Genomic DNA, 21,630 nt, shown 5'->3' with positions numbered 1-21,630 from the left:
ACCAAGTTATGAGCATTTTAGTTCTAGTCCTGAGCACAGAGCATACGTAGCTGCACAACTTTGGTCAACGAGGATTATATGCTAACATTAACACAGATCATATAGCATTTGCTGTTAGCGGGACACAGTCACATCAGAAGGATCTGTCACTAACAGCTTCCTGCCATCTTTTATTCTCTCCGCTTCCCTAACAACAGTGTAAGTGACCTTTAAAATCCTGAAACGTCTGTCATAATCAAAGGCTTATTAATAGGAAGTCAGCATTCCTGTGCTACCCTAAAAATGCAACACAGCTGATCACAATTGTGAGTGAAATACAGCAGAGCACTTTTCTTTTAAATATATTCCCAGTTATAATTTTAAGATGGTTTCCAGTTAAACCACAAGTGTTACTTACGCACACAAACTCAGCCATTATATATAGACATATGTACGTGATCACTGAGATACAAGAATGCTACCTTTTATTCTTAAATACAGTACGTGTTTTAAGGACAGCAGGTCTGGTAGAAGAGTTCACACTGATTTTTCAGTTCATTCCAGTCATCACCATTTACTTAACAGGCATGCAGCAAACTGCATAGAGTGCACCTCAAATTCTTTTTTTTTTTTCTTTTTTTTTCCCCCCCCACCATCTCAGTTACTGGCAAGATCTTCACTTGCATCTCCTGTATCTGAGATCTGTCCGTCTACCACATTTCGAGCTTTCCAGATCCTCACAGTCCGGTCACTGAAAAACAAAACCAAATCAAAACAGTATTAGACAGTATTAGAGTTAGATAATTACTATGGATAATTTCAGAAGGGGGAAAAACTTTTTTTTTTTTTTCAAAATCAGGTGCTTTATTCAGAAAGGTACTGTTGTATAAGTAAGATTTCCATAATAGATATGCAAGGGTCTCCAAGAGAACTTGAAATCTGTGGTATACCACACAACTAACAGAATAAGGTGCTTTTCTTAATCAAGTCACCTGAGGTTTCAAGTACTGAATATGCCCACTTTTACTGAGGAATCAAATATTCAAATCAAGGTGTTTAAAGGACAGTAGGACTGTCTTTTAATCTTGCAAAGCTCCTGCTAGCACTTAAGAAAGAAAGCAGGTACCATGGCTTTTAGAAAAATTCCTACAGGTCAGGAGTCAGCCCTAGCAATAACAGCTTAACTGAAGAGGCGAGTTGGTAAAATTCTCACTATTATCTAATTCTCCCCCGTCATCCTGCACATTAGCGGTCTTCAAACTGTTTTGATTGTGCACCCCTTCACTAAAAGATTTTTGAGCAGGCACCTTCAATACATGTATTTTTATTCATTTTGAAGTTACACACATGCACTAGTGAAATCCTAATATTTTCTTCCCCCGTCCCAATGTATCACCTTGCGCATTCCCTGCAGTGCACACACCCCACTTTCAAGACCAATGCCGTGTGTTATTGGCATTTAGGGGCATGGACCAGGTTTTTCCATGTCTGCTATGAAGCAATTTACACAACTGAAGATCTCCCAAATACATTTGCATGGGCAGAATTATAGCAGGAGCTACAGAAAAAGGCTTATAGAGAAGAGAAACTCACTCTGCTGCTGTGAAAATATGGCTGGAGTTAGTGCAGATTGCATTTATAGGACTGTCATGTCCTTTCATCTCCCCAATCTGAGCGAAGGTGTCCACATTCCAGAGCTTGAGGGTGCCTCCTCTGCAGCCGCTGAGCAGAACTGGAGCACCGGCGGGCAGCAGACTGAGAGCACACACCCAGTCTTTATGAGCATTAGGAACTTGCTGAAAGACAGAAAGCAGGCAAATCTTACAAGGATGAAAGAAATATAGACGAATGAGCACAGAATTAGAAATAATAATAAATAAATAAATAACAACAACTAAAAACCAACCCTGAGTTCAAAGCCCAGCTCCCATCCTGCAGACCATTAGCTACAGCACTCTGGACACATCCCAGCCCTGTGGCTTCTCCTTCTTTAGAACAAGGAGGGTGCTTTCTTCCTGAGGCTGCATCTACACTACGAGTCATCTAGGGTTTGTTTCTCTTTGATAAATAGTGCTACAGAACAAGAAGAAAAAACAATATGCACAACTGCCACGATGTGGAACAGAAATTAATTTAGGATAATGCTAATTTAGGGTAACACTAAATCTGCATATGTTCAAATGCATATTTGAATGCATATTTGAACATATGGTCTCTGTGTATTTTTCAAGTCTGTCTGTAGAAGTTATAAAACACAAAAAGAAAATAATCCCAAACACTGCTCAAAAAATACACCAGGGAAACAGAAACTACACTTCTATATTTGCTTTCCTCCTTTCTTCTTTTCCCACTACACATTATAAATTGATCTGGTGATATAGCACTTCAAAAAGATACATCAGCTCTTTATTAAGGAAGGACACCAGCATTTCACTGCTGATTCTGAAAGCCAAATGGTGTGCAGACCAACATCCATTTGATACAAACACCAGGGAAATAACAGTTCAAGTTTACTGTCTTTTTAGGGAAGCTGGGCTGGCTCTTCTCCAGGTCAGCTTTGTAGGAACTCTTTTGTTTTGCTGCCTTCCTTGCATTATGGAGCACATACAGCTTTCTAGGACCTTTCTACAGCTTTCTATTGGAGTTTATCTACAATACACGCTGCTTGGCATGTATAGCACCAAGTAAAGTAGACGATGTCGACATTCTTTCAAATAGCATGATTGTTGAATGATTTTCACCTGGTTTTCCAAACCAGGACCTGATGAAATATTAACATTTATACTTTAAAGCAGCTTCAGCTCTATTTCAGGCTTTTTTGTAAGAACAGTCATGTCGAGGAACATCAAGGAGAGCGATGAAACCTGTGGTATTTAGACTCTTCTACCACGTACGTGATCAAGTCAAAATTCTACCTACACTTACTGAAAAATAACTAAGTTCTAGATGTAACATCTGCAGGACCACAGAGGAGCTGAGGTTGGCAGGGATCTCTGGAGATCATCCAGCCCAATCCCCTGCTCAAAGCAGGGTCAGCCAGAGCGGGCTGTTCAGAGCCAGGTACTGGTTTTGAGGAGCTCCAGGGGTGGAGACTCCACAACTTCTTTGGGCAACTGATTCCAGTATTCAATCACCTTTACAGATGATTTACAGAAAGAAAACTCTCATTTTCTTTCTTACATTTAAATATTTCCTGTATTTCAGTTTGTGTCCACTGCCTCTTGTCCTTCCGCTGGATACCACTGAGCAGAATCTGGCTCTGTTTTCTTTTCTCTCTCCTATCAGGTATTTATATATACTGACAACCCTCTCTTCTCCAGTCTGAATAGTCTCTTGGTGTCTCTTCATGCTTCTGTTCTTGCTTCCACCTCTTGCCTTTTAGTGTTTGAGTTTAGTCAAGAGCTCCTTCCGTATCCATGCAGGCCTCCTTTCACCTTTGCTTCACTTTCTGCATGTTGGGATGGAACACTCTTCAGCTTGGAAGTCCTTGAAAAATCACTGAAAAACTATTGAAAAACTATTCTCTTGGGCCCCTCCTTTCTCCAGGACCATATCCCAAAGGATTCTTCCAGACAGATCCCTAAACAGGCCAAAATCTGCTCTCATGAAGTCCAGGTTTGTGATTCTTCTACTCATCTTGTTTCCTTCTCTGTGCTATCATCTCATATACTCCAATCACCCCAAGGGCATATATCCTTCCCTATTTATCTTATATTTTTTATTTATTTTTAAAATCTCTATTAAAGACATAGAAGGTTTATTTCTTTATTCCACATGGTTGGGAACTCTGCAAGAATGTAGACTACAAGTAAAGGAAAGTACTTATTTCCCAGTACTTAGTGGGTGCGAGACCACCTCTGGACTACTGGGCCCAATCTGGGGCCTCCCAGCATATGAGGGGGATTGATAAACTGAAGCAAGTCCAGTTGTCCTCGGGAAAATATTTGGGGGCCAGAGAAGAAGGAGATGAAAAGGGAAATCAGTTTGTGTAGCCTGGAAAGAAAGAAGGCTGAAAAGAAAACTAATTGCTGTCTTCTCCTACCCAAAACAGGAAAACTAGTGAGAACAGTCAGATGTTTTTCAAGTGCACACAGCAAAGAAAGTTGCAACAAACCGAATTCTGACTGGGTACAAGTAAAAAAAATAATTCATAGAGGAGTAGTTAAGGAGCGCAGTAGGTCACCAAAAGCAAACTGTGCAATCTGTGACCTTGGAGACTTTTCAAAACTCAGCTGGGCAAGGCCTCTCTACTCAGCATTGGTGAAGCCACACTCTGTTCAGTTCTGGGCCCCTTTTGCTGGGAAAACTCTAATGTAGGGCCACCAACATGATGTAGAGACTGGAGAACCTCTCCTTTCAGAGGCTGAGAGAAGAACTGAGGCTGTTCAGCCTGGAGAGGAGGCTCAGGAGGCTCCATCTGAAGTACACAAATAACTGAAGGGAGAGTGCAAAGAAGATGGAGCCAGGGCAAGAGGCAGTGGGCACAACCTGGGACACAGGAGGTGCTGCCTGAACACCAGGAGCACTTCTGTGCTGTGTGGGTGACTGAGCACTGGCACAGGCTGTCCACAGAGGCTGTGGGGCCTCCTCCTTGGGGATCTTCAGAAGCTGCCTGGACGTGGTCCTGGGCAGCCTGCTCTGGGTGTCCCTGCTTGGTCAGGGGTTGGAGCAGCTGGCTCCAGAGGGCCCTGCCAGCCTCAGCTTTCTGTGACTCTGTAACCAGACCTAACTTCAAATTTGGCCTTGCTTGCAGCAGCAGATTGTACTAATGACCTTCAGTGGACATTTTCACCTTGAAACGTAGCCTCCAGTGGCCACTTTCACCCTGAATGACCCCATGGCTAGCAAAACCAGATGTTTTCTAACAGTTAGCAGAGATTATTATATATGCATTACAGGTCTTATAGAATGCATGTTATATAATTTGAATGGCAGTCTAAGGAGGAAACTTTTTAGAGGAAGACTGGGGGGAGGAAGAGAGATTCTAAACCCCTTCCTACAAAAAGATACTCTGTAGCCTGACCTGGAGCATTGCTTGTCATTAACGAGTTCTTAGTCCAAAATTTACCACCTTGTCAGTGACATAAGGATGTTGTTACCCAATGGTTCAAATCACAGAGAAGGGAAATGTTGCTTTCATTCCAAGCAAAACCAAAACAAAGCCAAACACAACAACAGCAAAAACACATACTCAAAACTAAAATGAAGCCTAACCACTTCATCAGGATTTCCTGACACTACACAGACTGAAGAGAAAAGTGAGTGCATTTCTAGTACAAAGATAGGTACATTATTGATTTCCTTCTCACTCAGCGCTGTGCCTTCCATTTTAGAAACATTAGTAAGTGAATAGTCATCATCTAAACCTGAAAATTTACACGACCTGAAAGGGGTTCTAAAGCATGACTGTCACATTAGCCACATTATTTTTACGTTACCTGAAGAAGGTCTTTCTGAGCCAAATCCCATTTCTTAATTCCATTGTCTCTGGATCCACTAAAAAGGTTGTCTCCCATAATAGCAAGTGCTTCGATGCCATCATAGTGAGGAGGTTCAAAATTGTGTGTAGGACTCACGCTTCCAAGAGCCCCTTCAGTTACATCAAACATCTAAAATAAAATAAATTATCAAATACAGTAGGCAAAATTATCTGCTCTCCAACAAGCTTGGAAACAGGCAGCAAATAACTTAAAGGGAAAAACTTGGAAAGGTCTCTAAAGTCTTATTACAGTCCAATGTATTATGATGGATATTAAACAGAAATTATCTAACAGAACCACCTCTTTCTTCTCTTCTGCCTTTTGCCTGATGCAGGAATGCTTTGCTGACATAGAGAAGACTGCTCTGGGAAAATGTGCTACTAACTAGTTATGAAATGCACAGCATCTTCGGAAGAAAGAGCCTCTCTATTACATGTCTTTGGCTATGGAAACAAAGCTCACGTGTGTACAGAAAGCACAGTTCAAACAGGAAGAAGCATGGAGACAGCTGAAGAAATATATTTTTCTGGACAAGGTGTTTTGGCAAGGGATTCACACCATTATGTATTCATACTTTCCAGGGGCTAGACACACCTCTCTCCTTGCCTGTGCTCCAAGAATGGAGTCATAAAACAAATTGTTAAAATGGTGTCATTTAAAGAATTTAAGCCATAACCAGCCCCATCAGCTAACTGTCTCTAGAGCAATAGTGTTAAGCAATCCTGTTTCATTTTGCATTGCAGCAAGCCACAACTCACTCAGTTAGACTAAGCTGAGGAGGAACAGATGAGCTGTAACTTTTAAAAACCATACCTGCTCCACAAGCAAATGTCAGACTTCATTCCCTATTATTAGATCTTCATCGACTTTTTCAAATTAATAAGCTTGGCAGTACGAAAGAGACAGCTTGGCAATATGAAAGAAAACCTTAACTGAGTTAATGGTATTTTAGAAATTACAGCATTCAATTAACATATATCAGTTCAGTTGTAACAAAAATGTCCAATGATACCACCAGAAGAATTAGGCACTGAGATGACTAATATTCCTGGCTCAGAAAACAATACCACAGTTTTCTGTGGAGGGAAAGCAGTTTGCTGTGACCAGATCTACTATATCCAGTCCATCTGCCTGTGCAGAAGGACCAAGAAATCCCAAATCGTGGCACTGACCATGAACATACAGAACATTTGTAGTGTCTGAAGTGACCTGACTGTTCTGGAGGTATTAACCTTGCAGAAGACCCACAGCACATACACACGGCCAAAACATCCATGGATATTCTAGTAGTGTAAGTGAAGAAGCAGGCAGCCTCATAAGGATTTAGGTAGCTTACCCACAGCAAGGGAGCCCACAAGGATGGCAGAATACAACAGATAAACTGCTTTGACTATTGACAGATAACTTTTCCCCAAACCGTCCCACCCCCGGCTTGTCACGGGAATCGGCTGTGTGACAACCTGACATTACTTGATTGCATCCTGTTGGCTCACTGATGTCCTCCACACAGTACTGTGCTAGGATGGTAGCTCCTAACTAACCCAATATTCTGAGCCATATAGAGAAGTAATTATTCCAGTCTCTCTCTGTGTCATCCTGTTCCCTAAGAATCCTCTCACCTATAACCATAGGGACATCCAAAGGCCAAACCATCAAGCTATGTACCCACCTCCCAGCCTGTCTTCTGAGGCTAGACCACCACACAGCCAAGAGTCCAAGAATTGCAGGGTAGGAACAGCAAAAAGAGAAAGTTTATAGCTCAGAGAGAGAGAGAGCTCAGGTTCTGTCTCCCTGATGCACTCCCAGCTGTGTTTATACACCTTCTCTAGTGTAAGAGAAGTATAGGCAAATCCAACAGGCAACACCAGAATGAAGGATAACCCTCCAAAACAAGCTAGGGTCTCTTGCTCATAAAATCTACGGCTTCACAATTCATATGTTCTTTGCATTGTGCGAGGTAGCTTTATGGAGATGATGAAGTATAGCTCCCATGTTCTCAGAAACATGCCCTGGTGGTTTGGGCACATTCCCGAGAAACTGGAGATTGTAGATTCAAATACACTCTGGCCGAGATAGGAAAAAGAAAAAAAAAAAAAGGAAAAAGAAAAAAGGAAAAGCAAGAGCCAGAAACAAAAAACTGACTCCTTACCCCTGAGTGAATTAATCACAATGACAAGAAGCAGAAAAGTGCCATAACCTCACTATGCTATGCTTAAACACAACTCAGCATAATCAAAGGGTGTGCTAACGAAAAACCCATAAGATTGGACAGCTGGGCTGAGATGCACAGGCCTTTCTCTCCATCCCCACTTTATAAATGGGGTAACATGTAAGCAAGAGCCTGGGCTAGACCCCAAGCTCTTTACTGTGGAGAGCATACAGAGCACCTCTGCCAAGGCAGCTAGGTCTAGACTCCAAAAGGGAGGCACTCATTGAAGTAACATTTAGCCTGTGAAAGTATCTAAACAGCAGGTGTAACGTATCTTTCTCCAAGACTTCACGCTCCTGAAGCCCACCTTACTAAGGTGAAGAAAAGGTTTAACTACAGACAACCTGATTCACGTTGTTTTCAAAATTGTTCTATCATGAGATTAAAAATGATGCTTATAAAGACTGAATGCTATTGATAATCTGATAGAATAATTTCTACCTTGGTTATCAGATTTCAGATACAGAGATGTGAGTCACTCCTGCTGAAGCCTGCATCCCATGCTGATGTGAAGAGTTAAAATAAACAGACAAATACTTCTGGTTTACCTTTATATAATGATCCTTTGAACCAGTGACAATAAGATCTTGCCCATTGGAAATTCGTTCCACAGTAAGGCACATAACAGGACCCTGGTGACCAGTTAGCTTTCCTGTAGACTGAAATCTTCAAGAATAAGAAAAGAAATGAATGAGGATTTATTTTTATTTTTCCATGTATCCAACATAAGCTAAAACAGTTTCTGCCAGGATGGATCTTCTTTTCTCCTATGTCTTCACTAGTCATCTACTGGTTTACATACTCTGTTCCCCATACCCATGCATAAACGTGAAATGGAAATAAAAGTTTATATTTAGGTTGAAAACAAAAACACAGTAAAACAAACAAACAAAGAAAAACTTTAAAATAGACTCCTTAAATTATTCTCTGTATTTTGAGTGCCCTCTTTAGGTGCAGGTTCTGTTTGGGAAAAATGCTATCTAATAATTATCATAGCCACACGTTATATTGCATTACATCAGTCAGTAATCACAATCTCATCTGCAATTACCAGTCAAGACTCATGCATCTGTCACCTTACTCTTCAGCACATGTCTTAAACACAGAACCTTGTTTTTTTTCCCGCAATTATTTTTACTGAAACAACTCACCATAACCTTAACAACCAAGGAAATCAAGATCAATTCCATTATCTCTGTAACAACCATAGCACAGATTAGTTGATCCATATCTTTACCCAGAATATGGATATTACCATGAACAGGAAACACCTCCTTGACTTTGTTACACACACACGTGTAACCACCTAAGGAAGATTCTCTTCTGCTGATGTTCAGTACCTTTTCAGGTCCCACATCCTCACTGAGTTTCCAGCAGCTGCATAGAGGAAAGTGCCAGTTGGATTTAGTGCAATCTGATTGATCTGGTTCTCTCCAGCAGGGATAGTGACTGTTCTGTTAGTACTTGCTGAACACACATCACCAGGCATCGCCTGGCCTGAAGACCTGAGCACAAACAAGGAGGAGAAAAATAAATAAATAGAATAACTACATTATATTCTCTTTATATATTATTTAAAATAGAGCCTATTTACCTGAGCAAAAAGGCTATAAAGCCAATAATGAATACCAGAGACCTGATAAAACACATGTATGCAAATTGTTTCATGTTTTCATATATTGTCAATGCCCCACACTGACCCACCTTGAACATGTTAAAATAGAGCCTTCAACCCCAACAGTGTATTTGAGTTACACTGTAGTACACTATGGAATTAAATCTAATTTAATTTGAGATAAAGTTAAAGATTCATTCAAGCTCTTGGTATTCAAGGCTTAATATACTTACGTCAATGTCCGAACACACTTAGCAGAATCTCTGATGTCCCACACCTTGATATAGGATGTCGAGACGGTGAAGACCAGACTAGTGTAGTTGCAGTATTTTATAGAAACAACATTATTTGGATGACCCCCCAGTGACATAATCTCTTGTCCAGTTACCAGATTCCAGACTTTACAAGTACGGTCTAAATAAAGACAAGCAAAAACAAAAACAAAAGGTGGGAATTAAATAGAAAACTCATATTTTTTCAAAGCTCAATAATTCAAAAAAAATCCATACATTCAGTTGTATTCATACATATCCCCCCCTTTTGGCAGGCACTGCATAAAAATGGCTAAATGAAATTGGTCTTTAAGAGTACACATGGCATCATCTACCATCATCAAAATTAAGCAGGATGAATCATTAACTGTCATGTTCAAGATGTGCATGTTAGCTCCCAGAACATTTTAAAATGATAAAATCCCATCCCAAGGAAAGTGAGTAAAGATACAGAAAGTTTGGAGGTTGTGAGGTTTGGATGATGACAGATGAAGAGAAGAAGCCAATTTTACACTCAAGAATTCTTCATCAAGATCACAGTTCAGGAGAGAATGTGAACTTCGGGATGATGGAGGATTGACTGCCACAACAAATACAAAGTCAAGAAGCAATTCAAACTATTCAGTGCTTTAAGAGCATCTGAAAATTCCAGCGTAAGTGCCTTAGTCATAGTTTTCATTCAGTAGCAATCCAATTTAAATACTGCAAACTTTTGTGTTCTAAAATCCCAAATGCACTGAGGTTTTCAAGAATTTTGCAGCACAAATGGAGTCCACACAGGACACTCTCCTTGTTGCACCATGTCACTCACCCTCTATATTTTAGAAATACATTTTTACAGGTGTAAATACTGGGAGCACAAAGAACATACTTCAGCTGTCAGCAGTTGTTACGGTAGCATGAAGAAGGTAAGCATACCAAGAACAGGTCAGCTGCTTTAAAAATCTCAATTGTTAAGAGCAAAGCCCAACATCCACAACACACCTGACAGCTTATTATCATTACTGAATCGGCACTGGCTGTTACTGTTATGTGCTGTGTCTTTCTGCTTCAGCAACAGATTCCAGAAGATTTAGCTTTATTTAATTAAACAGCTGTCTACACTCTTCTACTCATGAGTAAAAGTGTACTTTGTGAAGTTTTCCCCTCCAAAATACATACAAAAAATATTCCTCTGTAAGTATGGGAAGCTAGCATATGACAAAAAGGAGCAAATATTTACAACATCTGCAAGCATTCCCGTGTTCCAATAAAAAAAAAAAAGAAAACAAAACAAAAAAACTTATATGCAAAATAAATTTAAAAATTAACAGCTTTTTTCCCCACATAGCCACTGCATTTGAAACCTCAATACAAATCAACTAAGCAGCATTTGCAGAAGTTATAAATATATCCTCTTATTGCACCTGCATACAGTTGCACAAATTCTAAAATATTGAACAAGAATTTTTAAGACCAAAAATTCGCCAATTCACTCTATCAGTGTCTCTTGATATTTTTAATAGACAGGTAGGGGAATAGGCACAGAAACAACATCTGAATGTTAGCAGTAGAAGACCTACAGCTGGGGGTGCTATCTCTGTGTCATGCAGGAAACGCCTTGAAATTTCAGAATGGACACGTTACGTGTAGTAGTGAAAAGGAGAGTGTCCCTGTCAGTAGGCACTAACTTCTTCTCAGCCACCACTCTAATTCACCCAAGCTTCAATTCTTCAAGGAAATTCACAATTATCACTTAGGCTCTATTTGAGAGAGCTTCCAAAGTTTCATGCATTACTAAGAACTTGGCGAGTACTTTATTATAACTGCCTCATATGAAAAGATTCAGAAAAAGAAAACACACAAAAATAAATTTTGAATGATACTAGAAAGAGCATTTATGAAAAATAACCACTGAGGTCCAGTTACATTATCTTCAAGTCAAACTGAGTGATTACAATGCAGAGTCAACAAAGATAGGAAGGAAATATTTTCTTCCAAAATGCTATTCCTATCAGCTTGAAGAGCTTGTAGATTGTTCTACCCAGTAGGGAATTTAGTGTCTACTAAATCTAGCCCAACCCACAACTGCCATACAACTCTCACAGCCCACAATGGGCAGGTAATGAGATGCACACGGAAAGCAGAAAACAGCTCCAGCTCTGCAGAATGAATCTATTCAAACTCTGTAGGTAGGGCAGCCAAAATGTGCTAATTCCCACCTCTACCTCTACATCCTGAGGCTAATACTTTGCCATTGCACGTCATGTGAGCATCTGTTACCATGACTGGCTGCAGCTTAAAATTCAACAAATGCTAACATTGTTCTTGAGTGTTACCTTTTCCACTACGAATATGGAGCTAAATACTAAACAATAAGGTTAAAAATCTGTAGACAATTACTGTAAGTCCTTCTTCAGCTTATGTTGGAAACCGATCCTCACAATTTTCCACTGAGTTTACAGCACTAAGCACAAATTGGGAATTCCACAATAACCCAGGTTGTGAAATCAGCCTGTACAGGCAGCACAGGTGCATGAAGCTTGCCCAACCTTTAGATCCAGTGAAGAGAAGATCATCAGTTGCATCTACACAGAGCACAGCCTTGGCATGTCCTTCAGCTGTATAGATACACTGAAGTGGGGAAGATCGGACGCATTTTGAAGCAGGGAATGGGTTAATTATCCCCCTAAAGAAAAAAGAAAATGTGAGTTGGGCATAGTAATAGACACGGATCAAATTAATTTACTTATATGTAGGGGAAAAGTTAATTTCATTTGCTTAAATGCGAGGAATAGAACAGCTGAATGCCTTTCATAAACTATGCAAGGATTTTACTATTTAGCTTTAACGAGCGTGAACTCTGGGCTAAATAAAGGAAATCACAAACTAAAACAAACAAGAAACAAAAAGAGACAGGATGCTGAGTGTTGGGTACATGGGAAAACCTGCAAGATGCTGAAAGAGCCAAGATGCATAAAGCTCCTGGGTTCAGAAGACCAACCACAAGACTGCAAATTGCAGAAGGACAGCTTAGTCCAAATAGCACATCTGAAAAATGCAGTGAAGGTAATGTACACAGACAATTCCAAAGAGAGACATTCCAAAGAACTAATTCCGGGAAAAATTTCACACAGCCACCCTCTATGGGCAAGCCTGGAGAACTGCTGCTAACTCGTGTGCCTGAGGAAGGTCCCTAGCCTGTACACAACACCAAACTTAAATGGCTATAAGGGAGGATAGTGAGAACACAGGTACCCCAGAGAAATCTTTCCAGGGTACATGTAGCTTACGCTGAGGTGGTACCAAAAAGATTGTAACCCAGCCTGAAAAATAAATAAATAAAATGACTCTAATCTTCATAAAATAATAGTAGTGTAAAATCCCATGCATACAACTGCATGCACAGTGCAATTACGCTTCCCCTTTTCTGTGAAGTGTAGAAAAGCCTACCCTGTTTACTTGTTAGATTATGCCCACAAACGTGCAATGTTAGATTGTGACCTGACCAGCTCACAGTCAAGAAACACAGCCACACTCTTCTGGGGATTACATTCATAATCATGAGAAACAGCCACTAAGCCCTATCTCATAAAAACCATCAGGCTTAGGAAAATGTAAAAATTCCATAATACTGCCCAGAAGAAAATTGCTACAGAATGAACAAGTCTTTACTGATATGAGCTAACTTAGTGGCCTTGTTTACCTGGTATGGTTTTAGAGATGATGACTTTATGATTCTATTCTATGTAATTCATAACTTCCTCACTTTGAATAATACGTTCATCTTTCAATCTGCACCTTACTTATAGTGTTTTCAAGAATACAGGAATAGACAGTTTACTACATTATTATTATTTTAGGTGTCTGTGCTTTGTTTTCTAACACTACACAGAACTAACATTTTTTCTCAGTAATATTCTCCAGTGGATCAGGCTGCCTGTAGACTGCGAATTACTCCTACTGCTGCTCCCACCCACTCATTCCCTTGACAAACCATGTAAAATATATGTCCCAGAGCTATTTATCTACCTGTGTGCTGTGCTTTGAAATCTACAGACAAAACACGCTATGCTTGCTACAATGACTAGACAAAGCCACCAACACATTATTATTAATCCTGTGACTGCCCTTTTCTTGCTAATTTTTTTCACTGAGTGCCAAAAGCCTAAGCCACTGCTTGGAAACATGAGTAGGGACATTTATTTCATCTTTCAAACCACTACGCATCCTGTCAGAAAGACATGGTAGAAACTATGTTTTTATTTACAGAATTTAAGTTTTGAGTCACCTAAGCCTACAACTGAACAAGGAAAAAAAAAGACAAGCTTCAAAAAAAGTGAGAAAATATTTGCTCTTTTTCAAAGAAAACAAAGAGAGAGTATATCTATGGAAAGGTGTACACCCTATTTCATTAAAAAAAAAAAAAAAAAAAAGCAACCACCAAACTGACATGCTCAACAATGATAAAGAAAACCCTAAAGAAAAAAAGGGGGGGGGGTGGACATGCTTGAGCAGAATTTCAAATTTTTAAACTTCTGGCAAAAGCAAAAATTCTACAGTGCGTAAGTACCAGGAAAATTCATGCATCAAAATGAAATGCAAAATGAAATTTCCTAAGAACTGGAATAACTTCAGTGAGAGGTGACAGGAAAACAGACAAGAGAAAGAGAGAATACCTGTGTACCTCCGACAGAGAGGAATCACTTTCATCAGACCTACAACCAACAGTGGTGGAATTGTGAGGAGAAAGAATAGAGGTATCAGCAGCAAAGTAAAGCCTCCGTATTAGAAGAACAAACAACAGCATGGCCAGTCCAGAAAAGCAATGCAAATTCATATACAGTATGCAGCATTGCTCAGGGTATACCTTAAATCCACGATAATATTAGGGAAAAAAAGTCATTAAACAGCTCTCTTGGCAGTGAGTTACACTGGTAGACTGCCTCAAACCAAGAAACTGAGTAACGCCCACTAAGCCATTTTTTATTTCCCCAATATTTTCTTACAAAAGTAAAGGTAAAGCAAAAGGAGAAGACGGATTTGAACTTTAACCTTTGGAACATAGCACTTATTGAAAATATGAAAAGGAAAAATCATTTCTAACACCAATGCCTGTTAAGTATAGAAGAAAGATGTAAAATGTTAATCTGAAAAATATAAATATTAAACATTAATAGCCCACTGAAACAGGAACAGCAATTTGGAGATTATCCTTACTTCAAAGTCCTTCACTTCTCCTTTTCAAGAAGAGTTTTAAAAATAAAAAACAAGAGAACACACAAGAAGAAAAAGCTCCCCCAAGACATGAATGTTTTCAGTATGTCATAAGATACCCTTCATTTCTAACTCAAATTGAACAGATCCAGCAGCTCCCTTTTGAGTTCAAAGCCAGTGCAAAGAAAATGAAAAAGGTTAAGTGGGAGTTAGCAGTAAGATGACATATCAAAGATGAAGAAGTTACAAGCACTGTTAAATTATTGCAAGCATTGCAAGCTACTGCTTGGTATGTGGCAACCCTGCAGACTGAAAGAAGACAGAATTTTTATTTAAAAAAAAAAAAAAAGTGGACAGAGACCTATTTCTCATCTGGCTATAGCCTGAACCAAAGGTTTATTCCAAGTTTCAGTTGTGGTTCGTAAGTGCTGCATGCCACTATTATCAGTACTGAAACCTGCAATAAAGATTCTGTTCAACCCAAGGCGACTGCAATTTGGACAAACTCCTGCAGGAACAGATGCCTAACATGCCAGGAATCTGAGCTCTACTTCTAAATGAGGTGTTGATATCATCTGCTCCTCCAAATCACCTCCTAACGTGAGCCTGTTCAATAATTTGGATAATCTCTAAACAACTACATTCTAGCCATTTCAACATCCTGCCCTCCAGGGTGCCATTGTGACAGTGCTCTGAGCTGGAATAACTGAAAAACTGTCAAAAGCACAATTTCCTATGTTGTTAGCCTAATTCTACTTTCAAGTGTAAGCACACACACAAATACACATATATCTAAAAATTCTACAGTTCTTTTCTGTCACAGTTTAAGGCTTTAAAACTACAAGTACCAAACATAGCCTAGAATGTAGGAAACAAGGTTCAGCAGGAAATTGTATTCCTTAAATTTTTACAGCAGTTTCATGTAGGTTTTGAAGTATTTTATTTGAAAGATACATGAAAGCAGGAGAAATGTCTCCTCCCGTCTTGCAGGAGAAAGGCAAAATATCTAACAGATACTACACTAGTAACTTGAATGCACTTTGCAAGTCCCTGTTCGGGGGCTGAGGCTTTCCTCTGTGACTTACTTATCCTGCTGAACTGATGTGTTTCCCTGAGAAACAGTAAGACGGCTAAAAACATTCATTTCATTACGGGGCCGGCTTGGTGGGGAAGTAGGAGGTGACAGACTAGCCTCTGGGGTTCCAGAATCTGAGCTACAAGAAAAAAAGAACATCTTCTTTAACAGGCTGTGAATGGTTAGAGATGTTAAATGCAACATGCCTCAAATGTTAGATCCTCTTTTCTTAAGCAAATAAATAAAATTATAATGATGGCTACAGATGCTTCCCAGAGCAAGGTAACAAAAGTTAAGACTACAAACTGCTTCAGACTGCAAGGTGGCAAAATGTTCAAAATTTGCTTGATAACAGCGGAAGCTCCAAGCAGAAAAATCAAGTATGTGAAATGAAGTTCTCATATAACTGCAGTTCCTTAGAGAAAATTATGATTGTTATTTAATAATAATAATTTTTTTTTTTTTAAAAAGGAAATGCTCCAAAGGACATTTTCAGAGCTCTGGTCCAGAGTTATTTGTGTGTACAAAATTACTTGGGAGGAATAAAAAAAAATAAAAATACACACACAATGGTTGAGCAATAATAATTTCATTGCCAACAATAAAAACAACTATCCTAAAATTAAAGAAACAGAAAATACAGATTTATTTTTCAAGAAGATATACCCATGGTTTAAATTATTCCAGAGAAAATAAAAGATTCTTACAGTTTTTGTTCTTTTGCCTTTGTCTTTTCCATTGTTTTGTCATAGACTTTTCTCTTGGTTAAAGGTGAAGGTTCGGGTATTTTCTTCTCCGACAAAGATGGCTGTCTGGAACTGAATCAAGAGGAATTGTTATCTTACTTTACAGCATTTGTCGAAGTTGCTTTTCCCACATTAACTGTCATTTTCTCACTCAGAAGTACTTAATGTATTATTATTTCATCTCTTGAGACTATCAGATTTAAATTTGTTCTCACATTTTAATAATAAAACGCACCAGATGCATTAACTTCCACGGTTCATCAACATATCAAGAGAGACATACTGAAAACACACAGTAGATCCACTAATTCGATAATAAAAGAGGTTGACTAAAATAAATACAGTAGCTGGAGGATGTACCTCAAATTAAGACCACAGAGAAGACTGAAAGTCTAAGATCTAGAATTTCTTATTCCACAAATTTCACCTACAGTAGACCACTTATGGATATGAAGAACAGAAATCACAATGGCTCCTACAGATGAATTAAAACATTCACTAACACATTCCTGTTCTGATACCAAATTCACACTTGGGCTGTGAGAAAGTATCTTCCATTTACAGCCTGAAAATTTTGACACTGCTTCTCTTCTTCCTTGCTTTCCATTCCTCCTTTGTCTCTCTAGCTCTTTCTACAAAATAATTCCAGTTCAGTCACTGTGGTCTTTATCCCAACTTTTTACTTCCCAATACAAATAACAAATGATCAAGAGTGCAATACTAATGTTGACATTCGAGCACTATCATTTTACTGGTCATCCAGATGATCTCCACTTTTCTGAATTCCTGCTCCTCACTAGCTAGACAAACAGAAAAGCCACATGTGCTTTGGTTTATGCTTTTTTGTGTGAATAGAGGTTGTTCCTACAACCAGCAAGACCAGAAATGCTTTCTAAAAGGGAGAAAGCAATTCTCAAAGTGCTTTCGTGTCAGACAACTTTACTAAGCAGACTACACCCAGTGGGCAGGCACTGGCTTGACACAGTTATTAGCATCCAGTCTCAGAGCTCTACAGACTCTGGATCTACACACCTGCAATTTCTCCACCTGAGAAACCCTATGCTGGTTTCCCTTGAGAGGGGGTCAGTGTTACGCAAAACCCATCTGAGGACTTGTGGGCAAAATAGCACGATTTAACATGAGCCAGCAGTGTGCGTAGCAGCTCAGAAAGCCAACTGTATCCTGGGCTGCATGAAAAGAAGCAGGTTGACAGAGGTGATTCCCTTCCTCTTCTCAGCTCTCATGACAGCCCACCTGGAGCACTGTTCTGGGGCCCCAGCACAAGAGAGACATGGACCCGTTAGAACAGGTCTGAGGGAGGGCCACAAAGATGACCAGAGAGCTGGAGCACCTCTGCTATGAAGACAGGCTGAGGGATTTGGGATTTGTTCAGTCTTGAGAAGAGAAGGCTCCAGGGAGACCTTACAGCGGCCTTCCGGTGCCTAAAGGGGGCCTGCAGGAATGCTGGGGAGGGACACGTTGTCAGGGGGTGCAGTGACAGGGTGAGGAGCAGTGTATTTTTAACTAAAAGAGGGTAGGTTCAAATTAAGATATAAGGAAGAAATTCTTCACAATGAGGGTGGTGAGGCCCTGGCACAGGCTGCCCAGAGAAGCTGTGGCTGCCCCATCCCTGGAGGTGTCCAAGGCCAGGCTGGATGGGGCTTTGGGCAACCTGGTGTGGTGGGAGGTGTCCCAGCCCATGGCAGGGGGTTGGAACTGGGTGGGCTTTAAGGTCCTTTCCAACCCAAAGCATTCTGTGACTCTACGAAAATGGAGAGCACAACCAAGAACAGCTACTTGACCAAACTGTCCCAAGTGATCACAAGCTCCCATACAAAGGTGAAGGTCCTCCCTGTAGGGCCTAGTGCCAGGAGTTGTGTGCAGACCTTATAGTCCCCCTAACTGAAAATAAACAAGGTCTTCAAAGACAGGAGGAGCAGAAGCAATAACTTCAATAGTTCTGCACAAAAGTGTAATGGTTAAAGAGCACAAACAGGAGGGGATGGTGGGTTCAACTCACTCCTCAACACCAGAGCACCTCTTTCCCTGCAGGGCCACGTATCTCTAGGCATATTTTGCGAAGAACATATAAAAGGAGGAGGAACATGACACACACTCTCCGTCTTTTTATGCTGTAGAAGTATGTATTTAGGAATGCAGAAGTCCTGCAGTCATAAGGCAAGTCCTATGATCAGCCAAATAGCTAGATTTTTCAACAAGGATAACAAACTTGAGCTTTAGTTTCCCCTGCCTTGATTGCCTACATGCCTACTGTGCAGCTAGTATGTTAAATAAGCCACACCAGAACCCAGAACCCAAGCTCCTCTGACTCGCATCAGTGGCCTCCACAGCCAGACATGGAGCCAGCTCCTTCTTGCTTACTCTCTACCTGCCCCTTGAGTGTTCCATCTCTGCCTCCACAGTGATGGAGCTCAGAAGAGGGTGTAAAAAGCATGATTGTATAATGAATCCTGTTTGAAACCCTGGAAATTCAGGTAGTATAAAAATGTAGTCTTCCAGGAATGAACACAGATTAAAAAAAAAAAAAAAAAAACACACACCACAGGTGCATCCTATTGATAACCTGAAAAAGCACAAGATAGACACCTAACTACAGGTTTCAAGTATCCCTTTATATTTCCCAGGATATCACAGACACCTGAACAGAAAAATGGAAAATATAACACAAGACCTACAGGAGACCACCATGCTGTGATGGAGCTGAGGTAGGAGTCTCAAAGGACAACAGCACTGGCTGTCCCTATAAGCAGAATTCCAACCAAAAGTGGCTGTTGGACTCAGTGTTGTCTGTGCGCATTTTGGTTACTCTCTGAATCACCACAGAACTGAGAAAACCAAGGGGGTTCCACAGCAGTTTGTGCATATGCAGACACCTAACTTTGCACTTAAGTATAAAATTATCTGTTACTTCCAGAGAATGCATGTTTTGGATCACTGTTACCAATTCTACATCCCTGAATGCCACATAAGAGGCACAAGGGAGATAATGTTTATTGCAGGTAAGATGACACTTTGCCTCAGAAGAATGTAGCTTATTACAACAGATAACAAGCACTACAGGCCCAAATAAGAAGGCCAGATGTCTTACAAAGACAACCTTTTGTCAACAACAACCAGTGACCAGCAAAAACAGCAATACTGTTGAAAGTAGACTGAGCTCTGGTTATGAAAAAAGCCTTTATGTTACAGCGAGCACATCACTACAGACTGATTGTGGCCATTTTTGATCATTGATCTGCCAAAACATGAACAATAGCAAACCAAAATAAGTGAGGCCTGCTACTGACTGAATCGATTTACTGCAGCACGCTGTCTAATGCTCACAGAATACAGTGTTTAGAAGAGATCCGTTTTGCCTTGTGCAAGCTTCACTTACACAAATGGATGCATTCTAGCAGATGGAGTGAGGCAAAAGGTGGTATTACCTGAGTCTTGGATGCCAGGCCATAACACTTGACGTTTTAAATCTTGAAGCTTCAAGAGTCCCTAGTGATCTCACACTAACTGCTGAAACAAGTGGGTTTCTTCACCTGTCTTAACCCCCCAAGAGCATTATTTTCAAGCAGACTCAACTTGTAAAATGCACTGAAGCCATCAGCATGGGTTAATAATTGCTGTCAGCAGTGTTTTACTGTTCATGTTTGCCACCTCAAGCACATGCTAGAAATACACAGTAGAAATAATACAAATTGCAAGTGTACATTAGATGGAGATTGCTGTAAAAACATTATGCAAATAGGACAGATGGATAGTGAAAGATGCCTAATTCCAGCATCTGTAACATGAAGATGGGTATGGGACAGTTTTTCCATATCGTTGAATATGGCAAGTGCATACAGTTTACGCATGAGTTTGCAGAATATAGAAGCTAGTACCTTAAAAAAAAAAGGGGGGAGGGGGCAAGAAAATGGTCTCTAGCAGTGAACCGCTGATAACCAGCAGTGATATTGGTAGTTTTAAAACAAACAACAAGAAAAATGAAAAAAAGCACACACTAGAGTGCACAAGACCTCCTGGCCCCAGAGTAAAACAACAAAAATAACATTTTTAGTTTAGGATTTTAACATGTTTGTTTCAACTTTACACTTGGATGCTCCATTAATGTATAGACTTCTTCAGTTTAAGCATGGTCCACACAAAATGTCTCACAAGAAGATTTTACCTGACAGTTAGGACCACACACAGATACTATTACCACATTATTTAAAGTTTTTATTGTTGCTGCTTTGTGGTGGGATTTTTTGTTTGTTTGTTTTGTTTTTTAAACTCTGCTGTTTTAAGCAGATTTCCTGCTATCTCCCTAGAAAGTGAATTTCCTATGGTATGAGTAAAACAAAATATCCAAGGTACTGGGTCCATTTTTCCCACTATTTAGAAACAAGGCTACAGTAATTTCACTATGACAGAACAACTTAATAGAAGGTTGGAAACAAATTACATATAACAGTGCATTTCTACCTTCTAGAGTGGTGATGGCAGAAAAAGAAGGAAGGGCTTTGTCAGTATTTAGTAAGCTTGAGTATATCAACCTCCCTTGTAAAGTTAAAATAACAGATTACAAGAAATTGGCAACATGCACTTCTAAGAAGCAAAGAATAATTAGTACAGCATGGCCAAACTTACATGCTGCCTATCTTAGAAGGTAAGCCAGATGGTGGGGGAATAAACTCTCTGTCCCTAGCAGCAGTATCATTTGTGTCAGCAGTCACCCCACTTTCTTGGGTTTCTGCAGCAGGTGCAAGAGGGCCAGGCAAAGTGGAGCCTGCAGCACTAGTGTCAGAGACTAAATCGCTGCTATCTGCGTACAGCAATTCCATCTGGGTAGTGGTCCTCCGGCGGGCCTGCAGACAAACAGAAAGCAAGTTGCAACTTAAACATTTCCTAGGATGTGTCAAGAGCGCTTACGTTTAAGATTATAATTAGCTGGTAATCAGCATCCCCCTCAGATCACTTGGCAACTACCTTTGGAAACTAAATCAAGGAGCTCACCTGTACCCTTCCAAATGATTTCAGAGGAGGCAAGTCAAGTTCAACAGC

At 40.1% G+C, this 21,630-nt stretch overlaps 1 protein-coding gene across 7 annotated transcripts in view; it reads right to left on the bottom strand.

The window, feature by feature from the left end:
- Window positions 1–560: 560 nt before the first annotated feature.
- The window catches only part of KIF21A (kinesin family member 21A), an 88,221-nt gene continuing 67,151 nt past the window's right edge, over window positions 561–21,630 (bottom strand). For 5 of the 7 annotated variants that reach the window (XM_032193013.1, XM_032193022.1, XM_032193050.1 and 2 more), the window contains 10 exons: window positions 21,217–21,434; window positions 16,534–16,644; window positions 14,214–14,252; window positions 12,087–12,223; window positions 9,517–9,697; window positions 9,009–9,173; window positions 8,217–8,334; window positions 5,418–5,588; window positions 1,573–1,775; window positions 561–730 (listed from right to left, as the gene is read on the bottom strand). In XM_032193013.1, coding sequence (XP_032048904.1) covers window positions 637–730; window positions 1,573–1,775; window positions 5,418–5,588; window positions 8,217–8,334; window positions 9,009–9,173; window positions 9,517–9,697; window positions 12,087–12,223; window positions 14,214–14,252; window positions 16,534–16,644; window positions 21,217–21,434 — 1,437 coding nt within the window. In that variant the 3' untranslated portion in view covers window positions 561–636. Of the gene's footprint in view, window positions 731–1,572; window positions 1,776–5,417; window positions 5,589–8,216; window positions 8,335–9,008; window positions 9,174–9,516; window positions 9,698–12,086; window positions 12,224–14,213; window positions 14,253–15,836; window positions 15,966–16,533; window positions 16,645–21,216; window positions 21,435–21,630 lie in introns of all 7 variants that reach the window. The other 2 variants (XM_032193068.1, XM_032193040.1) reach the window with 2 other exon arrangements.

Source organism: Aythya fuligula, chromosome 1, assembly GCF_009819795.1.
Source record: "Aythya fuligula isolate bAytFul2 chromosome 1, bAytFul2.pri, whole genome shotgun sequence".
Lineage (NCBI taxonomy): Eukaryota > Metazoa > Chordata > Aves > Anseriformes > Anatidae > Aythya > Aythya fuligula.
Note: the sequence above shows the minus strand (reverse complement) of the source record. Positions and strands in the feature narration are given on the sequence as shown.